Source organism: Silurus meridionalis, chromosome 13 (assembly GCF_014805685.1).
Source record: "Silurus meridionalis isolate SWU-2019-XX chromosome 13, ASM1480568v1, whole genome shotgun sequence".
Lineage (NCBI taxonomy): Eukaryota > Metazoa > Chordata > Actinopteri > Siluriformes > Siluridae > Silurus > Silurus meridionalis.
The window spans coordinates 598685-617120 of NC_060896.1; the positions used below are offsets into that span (position 1 = coordinate 598685).

The following is an 18436-nucleotide window of genomic DNA, read 5'->3' on the forward strand; positions in this document are numbered from 1 at the left end:
TCTGCAGTGGTCAGTGTCTATCAAAAGTGCTGCAAGAAAGGAACAGTGGTGAACCCGCGACAGGATTGTGGGCGGTTGATCGAGGGCTCATTGATGCACGTGAGGAGCAAAGGCTAGACCGGGTGGTCCGATCCAACAGACGAGCTCCTGTAGCTCAAACTGCTGTAGAAGTTCTGACTCTGCACTCTGACCCCAGCTTCCTAACATCACTGGAATATGAATAAAGAATTTCATTGTGCTGTAAGGTATAAAGCTTTTCTTTTTTCTTTATTACTGCGTGTTGTTCTATTTCTGTTTATCTCTCATTCGATTGATCTCTGTCAATCCCTCCCTCTCCCTCAATCCCTCCCTCTTTCTCTCTATCTCTCTCTCTCTCTCTCTCTCTCTCTCTCTCTCTGCACATGCACAGGGGAAGGGCGAGTGTGGCATGTAGAGCTTAAGATCGTTGACTTGTTGCCAATCTTTTTTGGCATTCCAGAGAATGTTTTTTATGGTTCTGAATAAAGGTCTTGAGGAACTAAATGTTCCTGTTTCACTACTTGCACTTCCGGGTCGGCGGCCATCTTGCTATTTTTCCCAAGACACCCGAGACATTTACTCCTGCTTTCCTTAGTCCCTGAGTGTAAATGTAATGTAAATATAATCAGCTATGAGGTGTAAATGTAATCAGCTGTGTGGGGTGTAAATGTGATCAGCTGTGTGGGGTGTAAATATAATCAGCTGTGTGAGGTGTAAATATGATCAGCTGTGTGGGGTGTAAATATAATCAGCTGTGTGAGGTGTAAATATGATCAGCTGTACAGGGTGTAAATGTGATCAGCTGTGAGGTGTGTAAATATGATCAGCTGTGTGGGGTGTAAATATGATCAGCTGTGTGGGGTGTAAATATGATCAGCTGTGTGGGGTGTAAATGGGATCAGCTGTGTGTGGTGTAAATATGATCAGCTGTGTGTGGTGTAAATATGATCAGCTGTGGGGTGTAAATGGGATCAGCTGTGTGGTGTAAATATGATCAGCTGTGTGGGGTGTAAATGGGATCAGCTGTGTGTAAATATGATCAGCTGTGTGGGGTATAAATATGATCAGGTGTAAACATGATCAGCTGTGTGGGGTGTAAATATGATCAGCTGTGTGGGGTGTAAATATGATTAGCTGTGTGAGGTGTAAATATGATCAGCCGTGTGGGGTGTAAATATGATCAGCCGTGTGGGGTGTAAATATGATCAGCTGTGTGAGGTGTAAATATGATCAGCCGTGTGGGGTGTAAATATGATCAGTGGTGTGGGGTGTAAATGGGATCAGCTGTGTGTGGTGTAAATATGATCAGCTGTCTGGGGTGTAAATGGGATCAGCTGTGTGTGGTGTAAATATGATCAGCTGTATGGGGTGTAAATGGGATCAGCTGTGTGTGGTGTAAATATGATCAGCTGTGGTGTAAATATGATCAGCTGTGTGGTGTAAATATGATCAGCTGTGTGGGGTGTAAATGGGATCAGCTGTGTGAGGTGTAAATATGATCAGCTGTGTGGGGTGTAAATGGGATCAGCTGTGTGTGGTGTAAATATGATCAGCTGTCTGGGGTGTAAATGGGATCAGCTGTGTGGTGTAAATATGATCAGCTGTATGGGGTGTAAATATGATCAGCTGTGTGGTGTAAATATGATCAGCTGTGTGGGGTGTAAATGGGATCAGCTGTGTGTGGTGTAAATATGATCAGCTGTGTGGGGTGTAAATGGGATCAGCTGTGTGAGGTGTAAATATGATCAGCTGTGTGGGGTGTAAATATGATCAGCTGTGTGGGGTGTAAATATGCTCAGCTGTGTGGGGTGTAAATGGGATCAGCTGTGTGTGGTGTAAATATGCTCAGCTGTGTGGGGTGTAAATATGATCAGCTGTGTGGGGTGTAAATATGATCAGCTGTGTGTGGTGTAAATATGATCAGCTGTCTGGGGTGTAAATGGGATCAGCTGTGTGTGGTGTAAATATGATCAGCTGTGTGGGGTATAAATATGATCAGGTGTAAACATGATCAGCTGTGTGGGGTGTAAATATGATCAGCTGTGTGGGGTGTAAATATGATCAGCTGTGTGGGGTGTAAATATGATCAGCTGTGTGGGGTGTAAATATGATCAGCTGTGTGGGGTGTAAATATGATCAGCTGTGTGGGGTGTAAATATGATCAGCTGTGTGAGGTGTAAATATGATCAGCTGTGTGGGGTGTAAATATGATCAGCTGTGTGGTGTAAATATGATCAGCTGTGGGGTGTAAATATAATCAGCTGTGTGGGGTGTAAATGGGATCAGCTGTGTGGGGTGTAAATATGATCAGCTGTGTGGGGTGTAAATGTGATCAGCTGTGTGTGGTGTAAATATGATCAGCTGTGTGGGGTGTAAATGGGATCAGCTGTGTGGGGTGTAAATATGATCAGCTGTGTGTGTAAATATGATCAGCTGTGTGGGGTGTAAATATGATCAGCTGTGTGGGGTGTAAATGTGATCAGCTGTGTGGGGTGTAAATGTGATCAGCTGTGTTCACTAAGGAAGTGTAGAAATGTTGAGTTAATGATTTTACTCATTATCTTCCTCACATTACTGATCACACAAATATCTCAGTAGTCGTCATGTGAAATTTTTATAGATTGAGGTTATTAGACCTTGATTCCAGATTTTAGGGAAGAAACCGACACTCAGGACCCGACTGAAGAGTTTTAAAATGGCTGATTGAAATTTACAGCTGTGTGTTTAATCATTTCATTCACGATTCCGTCGGGTCCGAAAGCTTCCTGTGGTTTCACTTTGTTGATTGTGACTTTTAGTTTCATTTACATTTACATTTACATTAGGGAAGACCTGCCAGCAGAGAGATGCAGTAGTCCAGTCTCGAAATCACAAGAGACTGAACAAGCACCTGGGCAGCCTGTATGGACAGAAATGATCAAATCCTTCAGATGATGTAGAGAAGAAATCTACAGGAACGAGCAACATTAGTGACATGTGGGAAGAAGGACAGTTTATTGTCCATAGTTACCCCGAGGTTACGAGCAGTGGCTGAAGGGGAGAGCAGAGAGTCATGAAGTGTTATTCAGAGATCTTGACCTGGAGATAAATCACCTGGGATGACCAGCAGTTCTGTTTTGCTGGGGTTGAGTTTTAATTGATGAGCACTCATCCATGAAGATATGTCTGTCAAGCATGCCGAGATCCGAGCAGAAGCTGTGGTATCTGACGGAGGGAAAGAAAAGATTAGTTGAGTGTCATCTGCATAGCAGTGATAAGAAAACCCATGTGAGGATATGACTTCACCAATGGAGTAATTGGGAAATCTAAAGGGTTTTGGTTCTCTTTCTCTCTCTCTCTCTCTCTCTCTCTCTCTCTCTCTCTCTCTCTCTCTCTCTCTCGCTTTCTCTCTCTCATGCTCCCTCTTTCTCTCTTTCTATCCCAACACATCCCAGAGAAGTAGGTTGTAGTGGATCAGGACACACTCCCAGACTCAACCAATCAGAAGGTCATCATCAGTTAAAACAACTGTAAAGACTTTGAAGGTGTGGCATTAGTCCCTCACTTACCCATAATCCCTAGAATGAATGTGTGTGTGTGTGTGTGTGTGTGTGTGTGTGTGTGTGTGTGTGTGTGTGTGTGTGTGTGTGTGTGTAGGGGGTGGGGTCCTTATTTAGCCACAGTGGGTCATTGTGATTGTAATAGTATGTGGTGCATGAACAAATTTGCATATTCAAATAATATTTGTTGGCATTCCCACCAAACTGAAACACACCATGCTTTATGGTACAGGAAGTGTGTATGTGGTGGTGAGTCATAACGGAGTGTGTGTGTGTGTGTGTGTGTGTGTGTGTGGAGTTTCCCAGTGATGAGTGTGCTACTTCCTGTTCTTGAATTTCTTGTCACAATCACGTCTCTCTCTGATCTCAGTGTCCATTTCTGCGGTGTTGCATCATGACTGGAGTTCACTCTGTTCCCCTTAGATCACTCATGCTAACACATGCTAACACATGCTAACTCAAGCTAACATGCTAAACTAGTTATATATACATCCTTTCGGTTGCTAGCCAGAATGATTGATGTTACCTCCTCAGTCCTGCGACATCATCGCTAGCATTATTAGCTATAAAATTATACATTTTAAGCTTTATTATTCTATCACTGATCCACTGATCCCTCCATCCTCTACCACTGCTCCACTGATCCCTCCATCCTCTACCACTGCTCCACTGATCCTCCATCCTCTACCACTGCTCCACTGATCCCTCCATCCTCTACCACTGCTCCACTGATTCCTCCATCCTCTATCACTGCTCCACTGATTCCTCCATCCTCTATCACTGCTCCACTGATCCCTCCATCCTCCACCACTGATCCACTCATCCCTCCATCCTCTACCACTGATCCACTGATCCCTCCATCCTCCACCACTGCTCCACTCATCCCTCCATCCTCTACCACTAATCCACTGATCCCTCCACCCTCCACCACTGATCCCTCCATCCTCTACCACAGCTCCACTGATCCCTCCATCCTCTACCACTGATCCACTGATCCCTCCATCCTCCACCACTGCTCCACTCATCCCTCTATCCTCTACCACTGATCCACTGATCCTCCATCCTCCACCACTGCTCCACTCATCCCTCCATTCTCCACCACTGATCCCTCCATCCTCTACCACAGCTCCACTGATCCCTCCATCCTCTACCACTGATCCACTGATCCCTCCATCCTTCACCACTGATCCACACATCCCTCCATCCTCTACCACTGATCCACTGATCCATCCATCCTCCACCACTGCTCTACTGATCCCTCCATCCTCCACCACTGCTCCACTGATCCCTCCATCCTCCACCACTGATCCACTCATCCATCTATCCTCTACCACTGCTCCACTCATCCCGCCACTGTGCACAGTTCTTCACTTTTCTAGCAGATGTTGTGAGATAAACTGAGTCACTTACAGTCCTTAAACAATGTCTGAAGATTGATCTTTGCCTGAAGCACTTACATCAGCACTTTAATTAACTAAGTCTTGAGACTGATGGTGTTGAGATTCTGTGACTTCATGGTCCAGGATCAGGATGGATTTATTGATTAAGACTTTAAAGCTCTTCTGTTTGTTGCTCTACAGAGTTTTCTGAATGGCATATTTATAAATAAATGTAAAGTAAATAATGACATCATAGAGAGAGGTGATGTCAGGTGATTGATGTTTTTGATTGGCTGAGTCACTGTAACTCCAGCGTCACCCCCTGACCCATTGGTGCCTACAGAGAACTGAAAGAATAAGATTTGCTATTTTGCCTGCTATGCTATTACACAAAGGGCAACACTATCTATTTTTCTGTTCAACTACCTGTGTGAAGTGTGAACCTGTGTGTGTGAGACAGTGGGTTAACAAGTGGAGTTATATGTATCTGCTGCCCTCTACTGGCCAATTAATTGTGTTACACTGATTGTTTGATTTGTTCGGCTGCTTGTTTAAGTCATGTCAAGCACAAGAAAGTTGGAGAATTAGTTTATGTTTTATTTTTGAAATGCTGCAGTGATATGAACGATACCAAGAATCAGAATGGCTCTTCAGTCTGAAGCTCAGTGTTCTCCAGAGTACAGTCAAAACATTTACAGTAACTTCTGAATCCTGCAAGTTGGAGTCAGTAGAACGGATCATTATAAAAGCATCATTATAAAAACCACCAGAGCATCTTCAGAACATCGGGAGAGCTGTAGCCATGGTAGAAGTAGCCTGAGGTCACGGTTAGTTTTGATGATCTGCTGTAACTGATAAGCATTGTGGTGATACACACAGTAGCTGCTGATAAGGTAATGTGGTGGGAGATGCCTGCGTTCAGGGACCTGATGAATTTATCGGATGTGTAAACGTGTATTGTAATGAGTCTGGGTGTGTGGGCCTCAAACAAAGTCTTTTCATTCTTCTTCTTCTACTGGCTAAAGTGTCAATAACAGTCTATAAAAGCATCTTCTAAAATGTAATATTGAATACAGTGACTGAAGAAAATGGACATTCTGAGCAAATCTGGGTACCATGTTACTAACACTCTACTGCCACCATCAGGTCAAATTCGGGTAAAATTCTTTAAATTCTTAAAATTCGTAAAATTCTTTAAACTTTTTAAATGTGGTTCAACATGCATACAAACTGCATCAGTATATTTTCTGGGTTCATACATAAATGTGTGTGTGTGTGTGTGTGTGTGTGTGTGTGTGTGTGTGTCAGAGGAGGGAAGTAATGAAGTATAAATACTTTTTTATTGTACTTAAGTAGATTTTTCTGCTATCCGATTTTTACTTCACTGTTTATTTTTACTTTAACTCGTTACATTTTTACACAAATATTTCTACTTCTTACATTTTCAGACAAGACTCCTTACTTTAGTGTTAATCTATTTGGTGACATCATCAATATGTTTCTTCTCATTGTGCCGTTTTCAGGCCAGAGGAGGAGGAGGAGAGGAGGAAGATGACTACAGAGACGGCAGGGAAAGGAGAAGTGGAGGAGAGTGGAGGAGAAGTGGAGGAGAGTGGAGGTTCAGGTTGGTACTTTAAATGTTGGTACTATGACTGGTAAAGGGAGAGAGGGAGCTGATATGATGGAGAGGAGAAAGGTAGAGATGTTGTGTGTTCAGGAGACCAAGTGGAAAGGGAGTAAGAGCAGGAACATTGGAGGTGTTTAAACTGTTCTATCATGGTGTGGATGGAAAGAGAAATGGTGTAGGGGGGATTCTGAAGGAAGAGTACAGTAAGAGTGTAGTGGAGGTGAAGAGAGTTTCTGATAGGGTGATGAACGTGAAGCTGGAAGATGAAGGCGTGATGATAAATGTCATCAGTGCTTATGCTCCACAAGTGGGTTGTGAGATGGCGGAGAAGAAAAGTGTGTGTGGAGTGAATTTTGGAGTGAGTTAGATGAAGTGGTAGAAGGTGAACATAGGAATGAAAGATTGGTGATTGGGGCAAACTTTAATGGGCATGTAGGTGAAGGGAACAGAGGTGATGAGGAAGTGATGGTAGGTGTGGGCAGGAGAGTGAGGACTGAAAGAAGAATAAGATGGTGGAAACTGAAGGAGGAAGACTGTAGTGTGAGGTTCAGGAAGAGGTCAGACAGGGGCTCAGTGGTGGTGAAGAGGTGCTGGATGATTGTGGAACTACTGCAGGAGTGATGAGAGAGACAGATAGAAAGGTTCTTGGTGTGACATCTGGAAATTAAAAGAAAGACAAAGAGACGTGGTGGTGGAATGAGGAAGTGCAGGAGAGCAGAAGGGAAAGAGGTTGGAGAAACAGAAGTGGGATCGACAGAGTGATGAGAAAAGTAGGCAGGAGAACAAGGAGATGCGGCAGCAGGTAAAGAGGGATGTGGCGAAAGCCAAGGAAAAGGCATATGAGGAGCTGTAGGAGAAGTTGGACACTGAGGAAGGAGAAAAGGATTTGTACCGATTGGCCATTCAGAGGGACTGAGCTGGGAAGGATGTGCTGCAAGTTAGAGCAATAAAGGATGGAGATGGAAATGTGTTGACTAGTGAGGAGAGTGTGTTGAGAAGATGGAGGGAGTATTTTGAGCAGCTGATGAACGAGGAAAATGAGAGAGAGAGAGAAGGTTGGATGGTGTGGAGATGTGAAGCAGGAAGTGGATAGGATTAGTAAGGAGGCAGTGATTATGAGGATGAAGAGTGGAAAGTCGGTTGGACCAGATGACATACCAGTAGAAGCATGGAGATGTTTAGGAGAGATGCAGTGGAGTTTTTAACCAGATTATTTATCAGGATTCTGGAAGGTGAGAAGATGCCTGAGGAATGGAGAAGAAGTGTGCTGGTACCAATATTTAAGAATAAGGGAGATGTGCAGACCTGCAGTAACTACAGGGGAATAAAGTTGATCAGTCACACCATGAAGTTATGGGAAAGAGTAGTGGAAGCCAGGCTGAGAGAAGAGGTGACCATCTGTGAGCAACAGTATGGTTTCATGCTGAGGAAGAGCACCACAGATGCCTTATTTGCTTTGAGAATGTTGATGGAGAAGTATAGAGAAGGTCAGAAGGAGCTGCATTGTGTGTTTGTGGATTTAGAGAAAGCGTACGACAGGGTGGAGAGAGGAGTTGTGGTATTGTATGAGGAAGTCTGGTGTGTCAGAGAAGTATGTGAGGGTGGTGCAGGACATGTATGAGGACAGTGTGACAGCAGTGAAGTGTGCAGTAGGAACGACAGACTGGTTCAGGGTGGAGGTTGGAATGCATCAAGGATCGGCTCTGAGCCCTTTCCTGTTTGCAGTGGTGATGGACAGGTTAAAGGACGAGGTCAGACAGAAGTCTCCATGGACTATGATGTTTGTGGATGATATTGTGATTTGTGGTGAGAGTAGGGAGCAGGTGGAGAAGATCCTGGAGAGGTGGAGATATGCGCTGGAGAGAAGGGGAATGAAAGTCAGTAGGAGTAAGACAGAGTACATGTGTGTGAATGAGAGGGAGGGCAGTGGAGGGGTGCATTTGCAGGGAGAAGAGGTGGAGAAGGTGGAGGAATTCAGGTACCTGGGATCAACAGTGCAAAGTAATGGAGAGTGTGTTAGAGAAGTGAAGAAAAGAGTGCAGGCAGGGTGGAGTGGGTGGAGAAGAGTGATAGCAGGAGTGATTAGTGATAGAAGAGTATCTGTGAGAGTGAAAGGGAAAGTTTATAGGACTGTGGTGAGACCTGAGATGTTGTATGGTTTAGAGACAGTGGCATTGAGTAAAAGACAGGAGGTGGAGCTGGAGGTAGCAGAGCTGAAGATGTTGAGATGTTCGTTGGGAGTGACGACGATGGACAGGATTAGAAATGAGTTTATTAGAGGGACAGCGCATGTAGGACGTTTTGGAGACAAGGTGAGGGAGGTGAGATTGAGATGGTTTGGACATGTGCAGAGGAGGAACATGGGGTATATCAGTAGGAGAATGCTGAGGATGGAGCCACCAGGAAGGAGGAAAAGAGGAAGACCAAGGAGGAGGTTTATGAATGTGGTGAGGGAAGACATGCAGGTGGTTGGTTTAAAAGAGGCAGATGTAGAGGACAGGGGGGTGTGGAGACGGATGATCCACTGTGAAGACCCCTAATGGGAGCAGCCGAAAGAAGATTTTCAAACCATCAACTGATTTCCTGTCATTGTGCTGCTTTTTCAGTCCACTGGTGGATCATCTCCTGTCTCACACCCCACAGACGTAGACTAAATTCTGAAGCTCACAGTGAGCAGAGCAGAAGTCAGTTAGAAGTCCGGGGTTAACGTGGATGAGACAGAGGGAGTCAGTGATGAGAACATAACTAACAGCAGAGACATTCCTGATCACCTGATCATCATCTTTTTTCTGCCTGTGTTCTAGATGGTGGATCTTCAGTCTGAATACATTCATTAGAGAACAACATTTTTAATTCTTTTAAATTAATATATTAATTAAGGCTGTCAAAATGCAAACAAATTTTAATTGCACTGGTTTTATAAATGCACGATTAATGCACCGCACACTAAAAAAAGTAAACATTTGTGTTACTGATGCACCAAAATCTGCCATGATGCACACATCCGACAATTAACCCCCTGGGGGTCGACAAACGTGCCGGTGCGTTTGGTGGCATTTTTTCCTCATAACACAAATACAAACTTAAATGACTGTTTTTAAATCACACAGATAAATTCAATACATCATTCGAATCTGTAAAGGGTCTACTTTTTTTTGTATGCACTGAATAACAACAAAACGCTGTGCTTTTTTAAAATGAAGAAAACAGATAGGGGCGCTCTCTGCCGTCCCTCCTAACAGACACGTAAATAAAACAAACTGAATCTCAGAGAATATTTGCTTCACAGACATAATAAATATATGTATTGAAAGCTCGAAATGTCTACACCGGAAACAAATGTTCTCGGATTCTGTAATCCATATGAAAGTTATAAGAGGTACAGTTTCTCCGGTATCACCTCACTGACCGTCTGTGTGGAAACAACCGTTTGGTGTCCTGATGATTTACGTAATTTAAAACACCATAATTACTTAAAAATGTTAACAAAAATATTTAGTCTTCATGCTCTATGATGAGTTTGGTTTCACGAATAATAAACATACATTTGCATAAAGCATCAATATTTCTCCATGCACATGTTGATTAGAGTTTTAATACATTAGAAAATAATTCATTTAAGGTACAGATAAAAATGTGTGATTAATTCGTGAGTGAACTCATGACAATCATGCGATTAATTGCGATTAAATATTTGAATCGATTAACAGCCCTAATGTTAATATGATGTGAGGTTCAGTTTTCAGCGTGACACTAAAACAGGTAGTAATAATCACTAGTTTTTACTGAAGAACATGTCGGAGCTCAAACTTCTTTACTTTCACTTGAGTGAAAAAGTGCAGTCAGAAATTCAGCTTTTACCAGAATCTTTTAAAACACCAGTATCTGCACTTCTGAGTGAAGGATGTGTGGTCTTTTGCCACCTCTGGTATGTGTGTGATTGTGTATGTGTTTGTGTGTGTGTGGAACACCAGGACCTGATGTTTCCTAGCAGAACATCACCACATCAGAACAACTTCCCACAACGCATCTCTTTCCCACTCATTCAGCCTTCCACGATGGATCTCCAAGATGGCGCCGGTGAGGTCGGCTGCCGTCATGACTGCTCCGGCTACGGTTCTTCTTTTTTTGTTTATTTTATACTTTTATTTAACTAGTTTCATTTCCATCTACACAAGATGGACATCATTAGATATGACAGAGACACTCTTATATCTATTGGTGTACAATGCACTCACCTTTCGCCGTTTTTAAACCCGGACCCATGCTGGCCGAGCGAGATCCTGAGAACAAAGGAAGCGTCCACGAGGGAAACGAGCCGGCGTCAGGAACAGGCTGAGGGCACGCGCACACCGCGCTCCCTTACCTAGTATTCCCTGTTAGCTAACGTCCAGTCACTGGAGAACAAGCTCGACGACCTCAGGGCAAGGGTCAAGTTCCAGAGAGACATTCGGGACTGCAACCTTCTCTGCTTCACCGAGACATGGCTGAACCCAGCGGTACCGGACCACACCATCCAGCCGGCCGAGTTTTTCTCGGTTTACCGCATGGACAGAACACTGGAGTCGGGGAAGTCAAGAGGAGGTGAAGTGTGTCTAATGGTGAACAACAACTGGTGCGACAGCGCGAGCATTGTTCCTCTTTCACGCTCCTGCACACCAAACCTGGAACTACTGACCATCAAATGTCGGCCCTTCTATCTACCTCGGGAATTCAGCTCGGCCATAGTCAGTGCCGTTTATATTCCACCTCAAGCGGACACGGACACTGCAGTATGGGACTTACATGAGACACTAACTCTTCACCAAACACAGCATCGGGACGCTGCGCTCATTGTGGTCGGAGATTTCAACAGTGCCAACCTCAAGTGCGCACTCCTGAACTTTTATCAGCACATCACCTTCCCCACCAGGGGCGTAAGAAGACTGGACCACTGCTACACAACATTTAAGAACAGCTACAAGGCACAATCACGTCCACCGTTTGGGAAATCGGACCATGCTGCCATCTTCCTCATGCCTGTTTACAAACAAAGGCTGAAACAGGAAGCTCCGGTTCAGAGGAGGTCGCGCTGGACTGACCAATCGGTGGCCGCTCTGCAGGACGCTTTGGATGACGCAGACTGGGACATGTTTCGGCGCAGCTCTGGTAGCGGTTGTGGGATTCATCGGGAAACTAACGGATGATACGGTGCAAAAAACCACTATCAGAACGTTTCCCAACCAGAAGCCGTGGGTGGATAAAACCATCCGCGACGCTCTGAGATCCCGCTCCGCTGCCTACAACACGGGGCTCGCCACCGGGGACATGGATGAATACAAGGCTGCGTCTTACAGTGTTCGCAGAGCGGTGAAGGATGCAAAGCGGCACTACGGGAGGAAACTAGAGTCACAGTTCCAACAAGGTGGCTCCAGGAGCCTGTGGCAGGGACTAAGGACAATAACGGACTATAAAACACCATCTTCCAGAATGGTGAATGCGGACACTTCTCTGGCAAATGAGCTAAACACCTTTTACGCTCGTTTCGAGGCTGCAGCTAACCACGCTAGCGGCGCTAGCGGCACAACCAGCATGCACGCTGAGAGAGCCAGAGAGGTAAACACATTCACCATCTCGGAGCATGACGTGAGGAGGGCATTCAAGAGAGTGAATACCAGGAAGGCAGCAGGACCAGATGGAATCACAGGTCGGGTTCTGAAAGCCTGCGCTGACCAGCTAGCACCGGTGTTCACTGAGATATTTAACCTCTCTCTGGAACAGTCTGTTGTCCCCTCATGCTTCAAACAGTCCACCATTGTCCCTGTCCTGAAGAAACCCCAGCCCGCCTGCCTCAATGACTACCGCTCTGTAGCTCTGACCTCAGTAGTGATGAAGTGCTTTGAGAGACTGGTCAGAGACTTCATCACTGCCTCACTACCGGACACACTGGACCCACTACAGTTTGCGTACCGTCAGAACCGTTCGACTGAGGACGCAATTGCACATCTTCTCCACTCTACAATCAGCCACCTGGACCAAAGAAACGGGAATTACACAAAGATGTTGTTCGTGGACTACAGTTCAGCGTTTAACACCATAATTCCTCCACACTCACCTCTAAGTTGGAGGTCCTGGGACTCAGCCTGCCGCTGTGTCAATGGATCTCAAACTTCCTGACGGACAGACCACAAGCTGTACGGGTGGGAAAACACACCTCATCCACCCTCACCCTCAGCACTGGAGCTCCCCAGGGTTGTGTTCTGAGCCCCCTGCTGTACTCACTGTACACATATGACTGTGTGGCCACTTCCAACTCCACAACTATCATCAAGTTTGCTGACGACACCATTGTGGTGGGCCTGATCTCCAACAACGACGAGACGGCCTACCTACAGGAGGTTAAAACCTGGAGAGATGGTGCCAGGAGAACAACCTTCTCCTGAACGTCAGCAAGACTAAGGAGTTGATCGTGGACTTCAGCACGAAGCAGGAGCGGTCATACCAACCGCTAAACATCTGCGGACTCCAGTGGAAAGAGTGGACAGTTTCCGGTACCTGGGTGTTCACATCACACAGGACCTGTCTTGGTCCTGTCACATCAACACCCTGGTGAAGAAGGCCCGGCAGCGTCTGTACCATCTGAGACGCTTAAGGGACTTTAAACTACCCTCTCAGGTGCTTAAGACTTTTACACTGCACCATTGAGAGTGTTCTGACGGGTAGCATCACTTCCTGGTTTGGGAACAGCACCATGCAGGACAGACGAGCCCTCCAGAGGGTGGTGCGTTCAGCTGAACGTACCATCCACACCGAGCTCCTGACCTGCAGGACATCTACGGCACGCGGTGCAGGACCAGAGCCAGGAAGATTGTGAAGGACCTCAGCCATCCCAACAATGGACTCTTTTCTCTGTTGCTTTCGGGAAAATGATTCCGTTCCTTGAAAGCGAACACAGAGAGAATGAGGAGGAGCTTCTTCCCGCAGGCCATTCGGTGTTTAAACCAGGAAACACCCAGGATCTAAAACTGGCCCACTCTCCATCATCACCCTTTTTCCCTGCACAATCACACTTTCGTGCTACGGCACATTATACACTGGACTTGCACAGCACAGTGCACTTTACATTTCATATTTTCTTTTTCATATTTATTTCATATTTCTATATTCTTATTTTTATACCACACCATTCCGCACAAGGACACTTTACACCACACCTTACTGCACACGGACACTCATGGACAATCAAAAACCATGCCTAACTTGTTTACTGTTGTTTGTTGTTTAGTGTTTAACTACACACTGCCATAAACATTTTCTGTGTATGTGTATATATATGTATATATGTATATGTATGTACATATATAAATATATATTTATATATCTTTATATCTTATTTATCTGCCATCTTTTTCTTATTATATTTTTCTTTAAATTTTGTTATTATATTTATAATTTTTATTCTCCTTTTTACCCCATTTTTATTCCCTCATGCCGGACCGTCGTTAAAAGCATTTCACTGCATGTCGTACCCTGTATGTATGTGTATGTGACAAATAAAATTTGATTTGATTTGATTTGATTTGACATGATGGTAAAGAATATATGATTCTTCAGACCAGGCCTCCTTCTTCCATTACTCCGTGGTCCAGTTCTGCTTCTGGATCACCTGTTCTCTTTCAGGAACTCGAGCTCCTCAACGTGTTGTCCACGCTCTTAATCACGTGTGCAATCAGTCCAATGGAAAGCATGGCGGCACCAGAGCACTGGTCATGGAACAAGAAGTATACACTCTCCTGAGGAAGGAGGCCATCGAGGTGGTCCCTCCATCAGACAGGAACATCTACCTTTCTCCTCTCCATCATATCAGCTCCCTCTCTCCCTTTACCAGTCATAGTACCAACATTTAAAGTACCAACCTGAACCTCCACTCTCCTCCACTTCTCCTTTCCCTGCCGTCTCTGTAGACGTCTTCCTCCTCTCCTTCTCCTCCACTCTTCTCCACTTCTCCTTTCCCTGCTGTCTCTGTAGACGTCTTCCTCCTCTCCTTCGCCTCTACTTCTCCTCCACTCTTCTCCACTTCTCCTTTCCCTGCTGTCTCTGTAGACATCTTCCTCCTCTCCTTCTCCTCCTTTAGCCAACAGTAGCCCAATTTACACCGGTACCTTTTGGTTAACGATACCTGTGGTGGTCGTTGGTAATTCGGGCCTCGACCAATCCGCTATGAAATTCTAATTTGTGATCCGTATATTTGATTTGGCACATGTTTTACTCTGGATGTTTTTTTATAACACACACTTCCACAATTACCCAGACTTGAGACCGACACTAAAAGTTACCTGACCTGTGCAGCACTAATGACTGGGTTTAATGTGGTTCTCCATTACAGTTTGATTTTTAATGGGAAAGCGCTAATAATGTTGTGCCTAATCAGTGTAAATACTGAAAACAACAGGATTCATTTCAAAATCATCAGACGAGGAGAAATTACAACTAACAAATACATGTAAATTAACATGTAAATAAAAAAAGTTGTGAAGATCTGAGACCCCGGAGGTGGACCCCTAGGACGGCTCGCTGGAAAGGCACACTAAAAGGGATGCCCCTTTTAAGAAAATCTGCCAGACCTTCACTTCCTCCCCAACAATGACTACACAACACAGCCAACAATCCACTACGTCTCTGTCAAGCTTCTCAACCTTAACAGAAGATGAAGAAGTCATCCAAACTTGCAATCCCACCATCTGTGCTCTGGATCCAATTCCTTCAACTATGCTTCAGACCATCTCCTGCCCTTCATCTCCACAATCATCAACGGGTCCTTTTACATCTGGCCATGTGCAACCTACCTTCAAGCAAGCAAGTCATCTCTATCTTGAAGAAACCTGCTCTGGATCCATCAGACATCAACGACTACAGACCGATATCACTTCTCTCCTTTCTTTCTAAATCTCTGGAAAGCACTGTTTTTAACCAACTGTCTGTCTATCTCTCACAGAACAACCTCCATGATCCTAATCAGTCTGGGTTCAAAGCGGCACATTCCACAGAGACGGCCCTTTTGGCTGTTTCTGAGAAACTGCATGCTGTTTGGTCAGCCAAGCTGAACACACCGACTTGTGTTCAATCAGCCCAAGTTCTCCCACACCACCCCACTGCTGCTCCTCCACTGGCTTCCAGTAGCTGCACGTATCAGATTCAAAACACTGATGCTTGCCTACAAGGCCAAAAATGGACCAGCACCATCTTACCTCAGTGACCTCATCACATCTCACACTGCGCCACGCTGTCTGAGATCCTCCAGCACTGCTCGACTGGTACCTCCTTCTCTCAGAATGAGAGGTAAGTACACTTCAAGGCTCTTCTCTGTTCTGGCACCGAGGTGGTGGAATGAACTTCCCCTAGATGTCAGCAGAGTCCCTGATTATCTTCAAGCGATGACTGAAGACCTTCATCTTCCTGAAACACTTAAACTTACACTTTGAAGTTTGTAGAATTCAAGGGTTATATTTATATAAAGTTTGTAATCTTGTGTACAGTGTAGATTTATTCATTACTAGAGACTCAAAGCACTTTTGTACGTCGCTCTGGATAAGGGCGTCTGCTAAATGCTGTAAATGTAAATGTAAACACAACACACAAGTGCACAAACACACATGTGCACACTCGCTCACACAAGGTGCAATTATTAGGTAAAAACTAGTAATTTATAAATGTAAATGTTGTAAATATAAAAATATTTGTATTTTATTTATTTTTGAAAATCTGCTTTGAGACAATATCCTCTGTTAAAACTGCTATACAAATAAATCTGGATTGAACTGAAAAAACTGACGACTTGAAAATTCAGTATAAACATGGAGACACACAGATGTTGTGCTGATTCTCTTTATTGATCATTTTTAACTTTCTTGACAGATATAGAGATTTCTGAGACACGGTTGTTACTGCTTTTAATTACTCTTCTAAGACTTCCACACCACAGCGCCATCATTCTCCACCTGCAGAAAGCCGTCATTGGTCAGAGTCAGACGGCACACTTTGGCATCGTTCCTATCGGTGTTGGTGGCCCACACGGCTTTGCTTTCCTGGGTGTACATGACCAGGTTGCAGTCGGTTTGCATGATCAGCCGTTGGGCTCCTCTAACACCACAAGTGTTCGATGCCCACACAGGTTTCCAGGTGTACACCACAAAGTTCCCATCGTCCTGAAATGAGACATGAAAGTTTCAGTAAAATGTTTAGGCAGTGATTTCTTCAGTGAGGAAAAAGCCAGTGCTCTTCAACGTTTTTATCTCAAACCAAAACTAAAACTATCAATGAAAAACATTTTGATCAAAGGAAATAAAAATAAAAACTTTTCATCTTTAAAACTTGGATACTCTGGATCAAGAAATGCAGCTTTGTGAATCTACAGTTTCTCTTTTCATTCCTGTTAAATTCTACCTGAAAAATGGCCTTGTACTCTCTATTGTTGGACATCAGAAAGTCTCCCTTGTGGAGCTCCTCATTCATGGACAAGAAGTTTCTGCTCATGGTTCTGAAAAAGAAAGAGATCAGGATCATTGCAAAGGTTTAATGCAGGAAACTGAATAGACACTGGACAATAATTAGTGTACAAGCTGACCTCAGGATACACCATACAGCCAAAAGTATGTGCCCCCTTGGACCATCACACCCATATGTGGAAAACAGTTGTATAGAATGAAAGCATTTCAGTAGGAACTAGGATTCTCTAACCCTGCTCCAGCACCACCGTGCTCCTGTACAAAAAGGCATCTCTATGATGACATGGTTGTTGGTGTGAACGTTGGAGTGGAGAAACTCTGATTGATCATTAATTCCACAGCCACACCCTTAAATCTTATTTTAACTGTAAAAAAGAATAAATCTAAAACGTTCCTTCATAAATGTTGAAGATGAATGAGCTTGACTCACCTGCACAATGAGATCGATGCTGGAGATGAATCACTGAGCTGCTCTGAAGATCTGTTGAATGTAATGGGTTTTATAAACAACCCAAATTAGGGTGGTTCCAGTCACACACCCCCAAGCTGTCAATCATGTGTCAGATAAAAACAGTTTTCTGTGGAAATTCTAGAAGTTCCTGAGATGTGATACGGAAACATTTCACCATATACATTAGACTGTAGATAAAACAACACTCACTGCGTTAATAATTCATTATTCTGGCATGAAGAGGAGGAAACACACCCAGATGTTTCCAGCTCCACATTTCCTGTTCTAGTTCAGCAGAGCATTTATTAGATTAGATTAGATTAGATTAGATTCAACTTTATTGTCATTACACATTTACAAGTACAAGGCAACGAAATGCAGTTTAGGTCTAACCAGAGTGCAATAACAGCAAGTGCAGGATATACAGTGTTTACATGATTTAAATAAATCAAATAGAATGGTAATATAGGACTATAGAAATATAGGAATTTACAGATGTGTATATAATATGAATATAATATACAGATGAGTATTACTATAAACAGAGGTTTACAGAAGGATGTGAACGGTGAACATAATATATTGCTATTACTATAAACAGAAAACGGGTATATATACAATGGTAATAGGTTAATGGTGAGCAGCAATACAAAGAGAGCAGTGTGCAAATGAGCAAAGTTTTGTGTAAACAGTCTGTTGCAATAACGAAGTGTGAGGTGTGGGGGAAATGTGGTAGTGTATCAGTGAGGGGCAGAGTTCAGTAAAGAGACAGCTCTAGGAAAAAAGCTGTTCTTTAGTCTGCTGGTCCTGGTCCAGAGGCACCTGAAACGCCTGCCAGAGGGCAGAAGAGAAAACAGTCTATGGGCGGGATGAGAGGAGTCCTTAAGAATGCTGCGAGTTTGATGCAGACAGCGTTTCTTCTGGATGTCTACCATGGC

General features: G+C 44.1%; 1 protein-coding gene across 2 annotated transcripts; it reads right to left on the reverse strand.

Moving 5' to 3' along the window:
- Positions 1 to 16413: 16413 nt before the first annotated feature.
- On the reverse strand, positions 16414 to 17627 carry LOC124395427 (mannose-specific lectin-like). Of its 2 annotated transcripts, none has more exons than XM_046863890.1 (3): positions 17478 to 17627; positions 16986 to 17079; positions 16414 to 16747 (listed from the first exon to the last, which is right to left on the reverse strand). In XM_046863890.1, the coding sequence occupies exons 2-3, from the start codon at positions 17073 to 17075 to the stop codon at positions 16505 to 16507; spliced, it is 333 nt and encodes a 110-aa protein (XP_046719846.1). In that variant the 5' UTR covers positions 17076 to 17079; positions 17478 to 17627; the 3' UTR covers positions 16414 to 16504. The 2 variants fall into 2 exon arrangements, with proteins under 2 accessions (XP_046719846.1, XP_046719847.1); XM_046863891.1 differs by lacking the exon at positions 17478 to 17627 and adding an exon at positions 17167 to 17278.
- Positions 17628 to 18436: the final 809 nt, after the last annotated feature.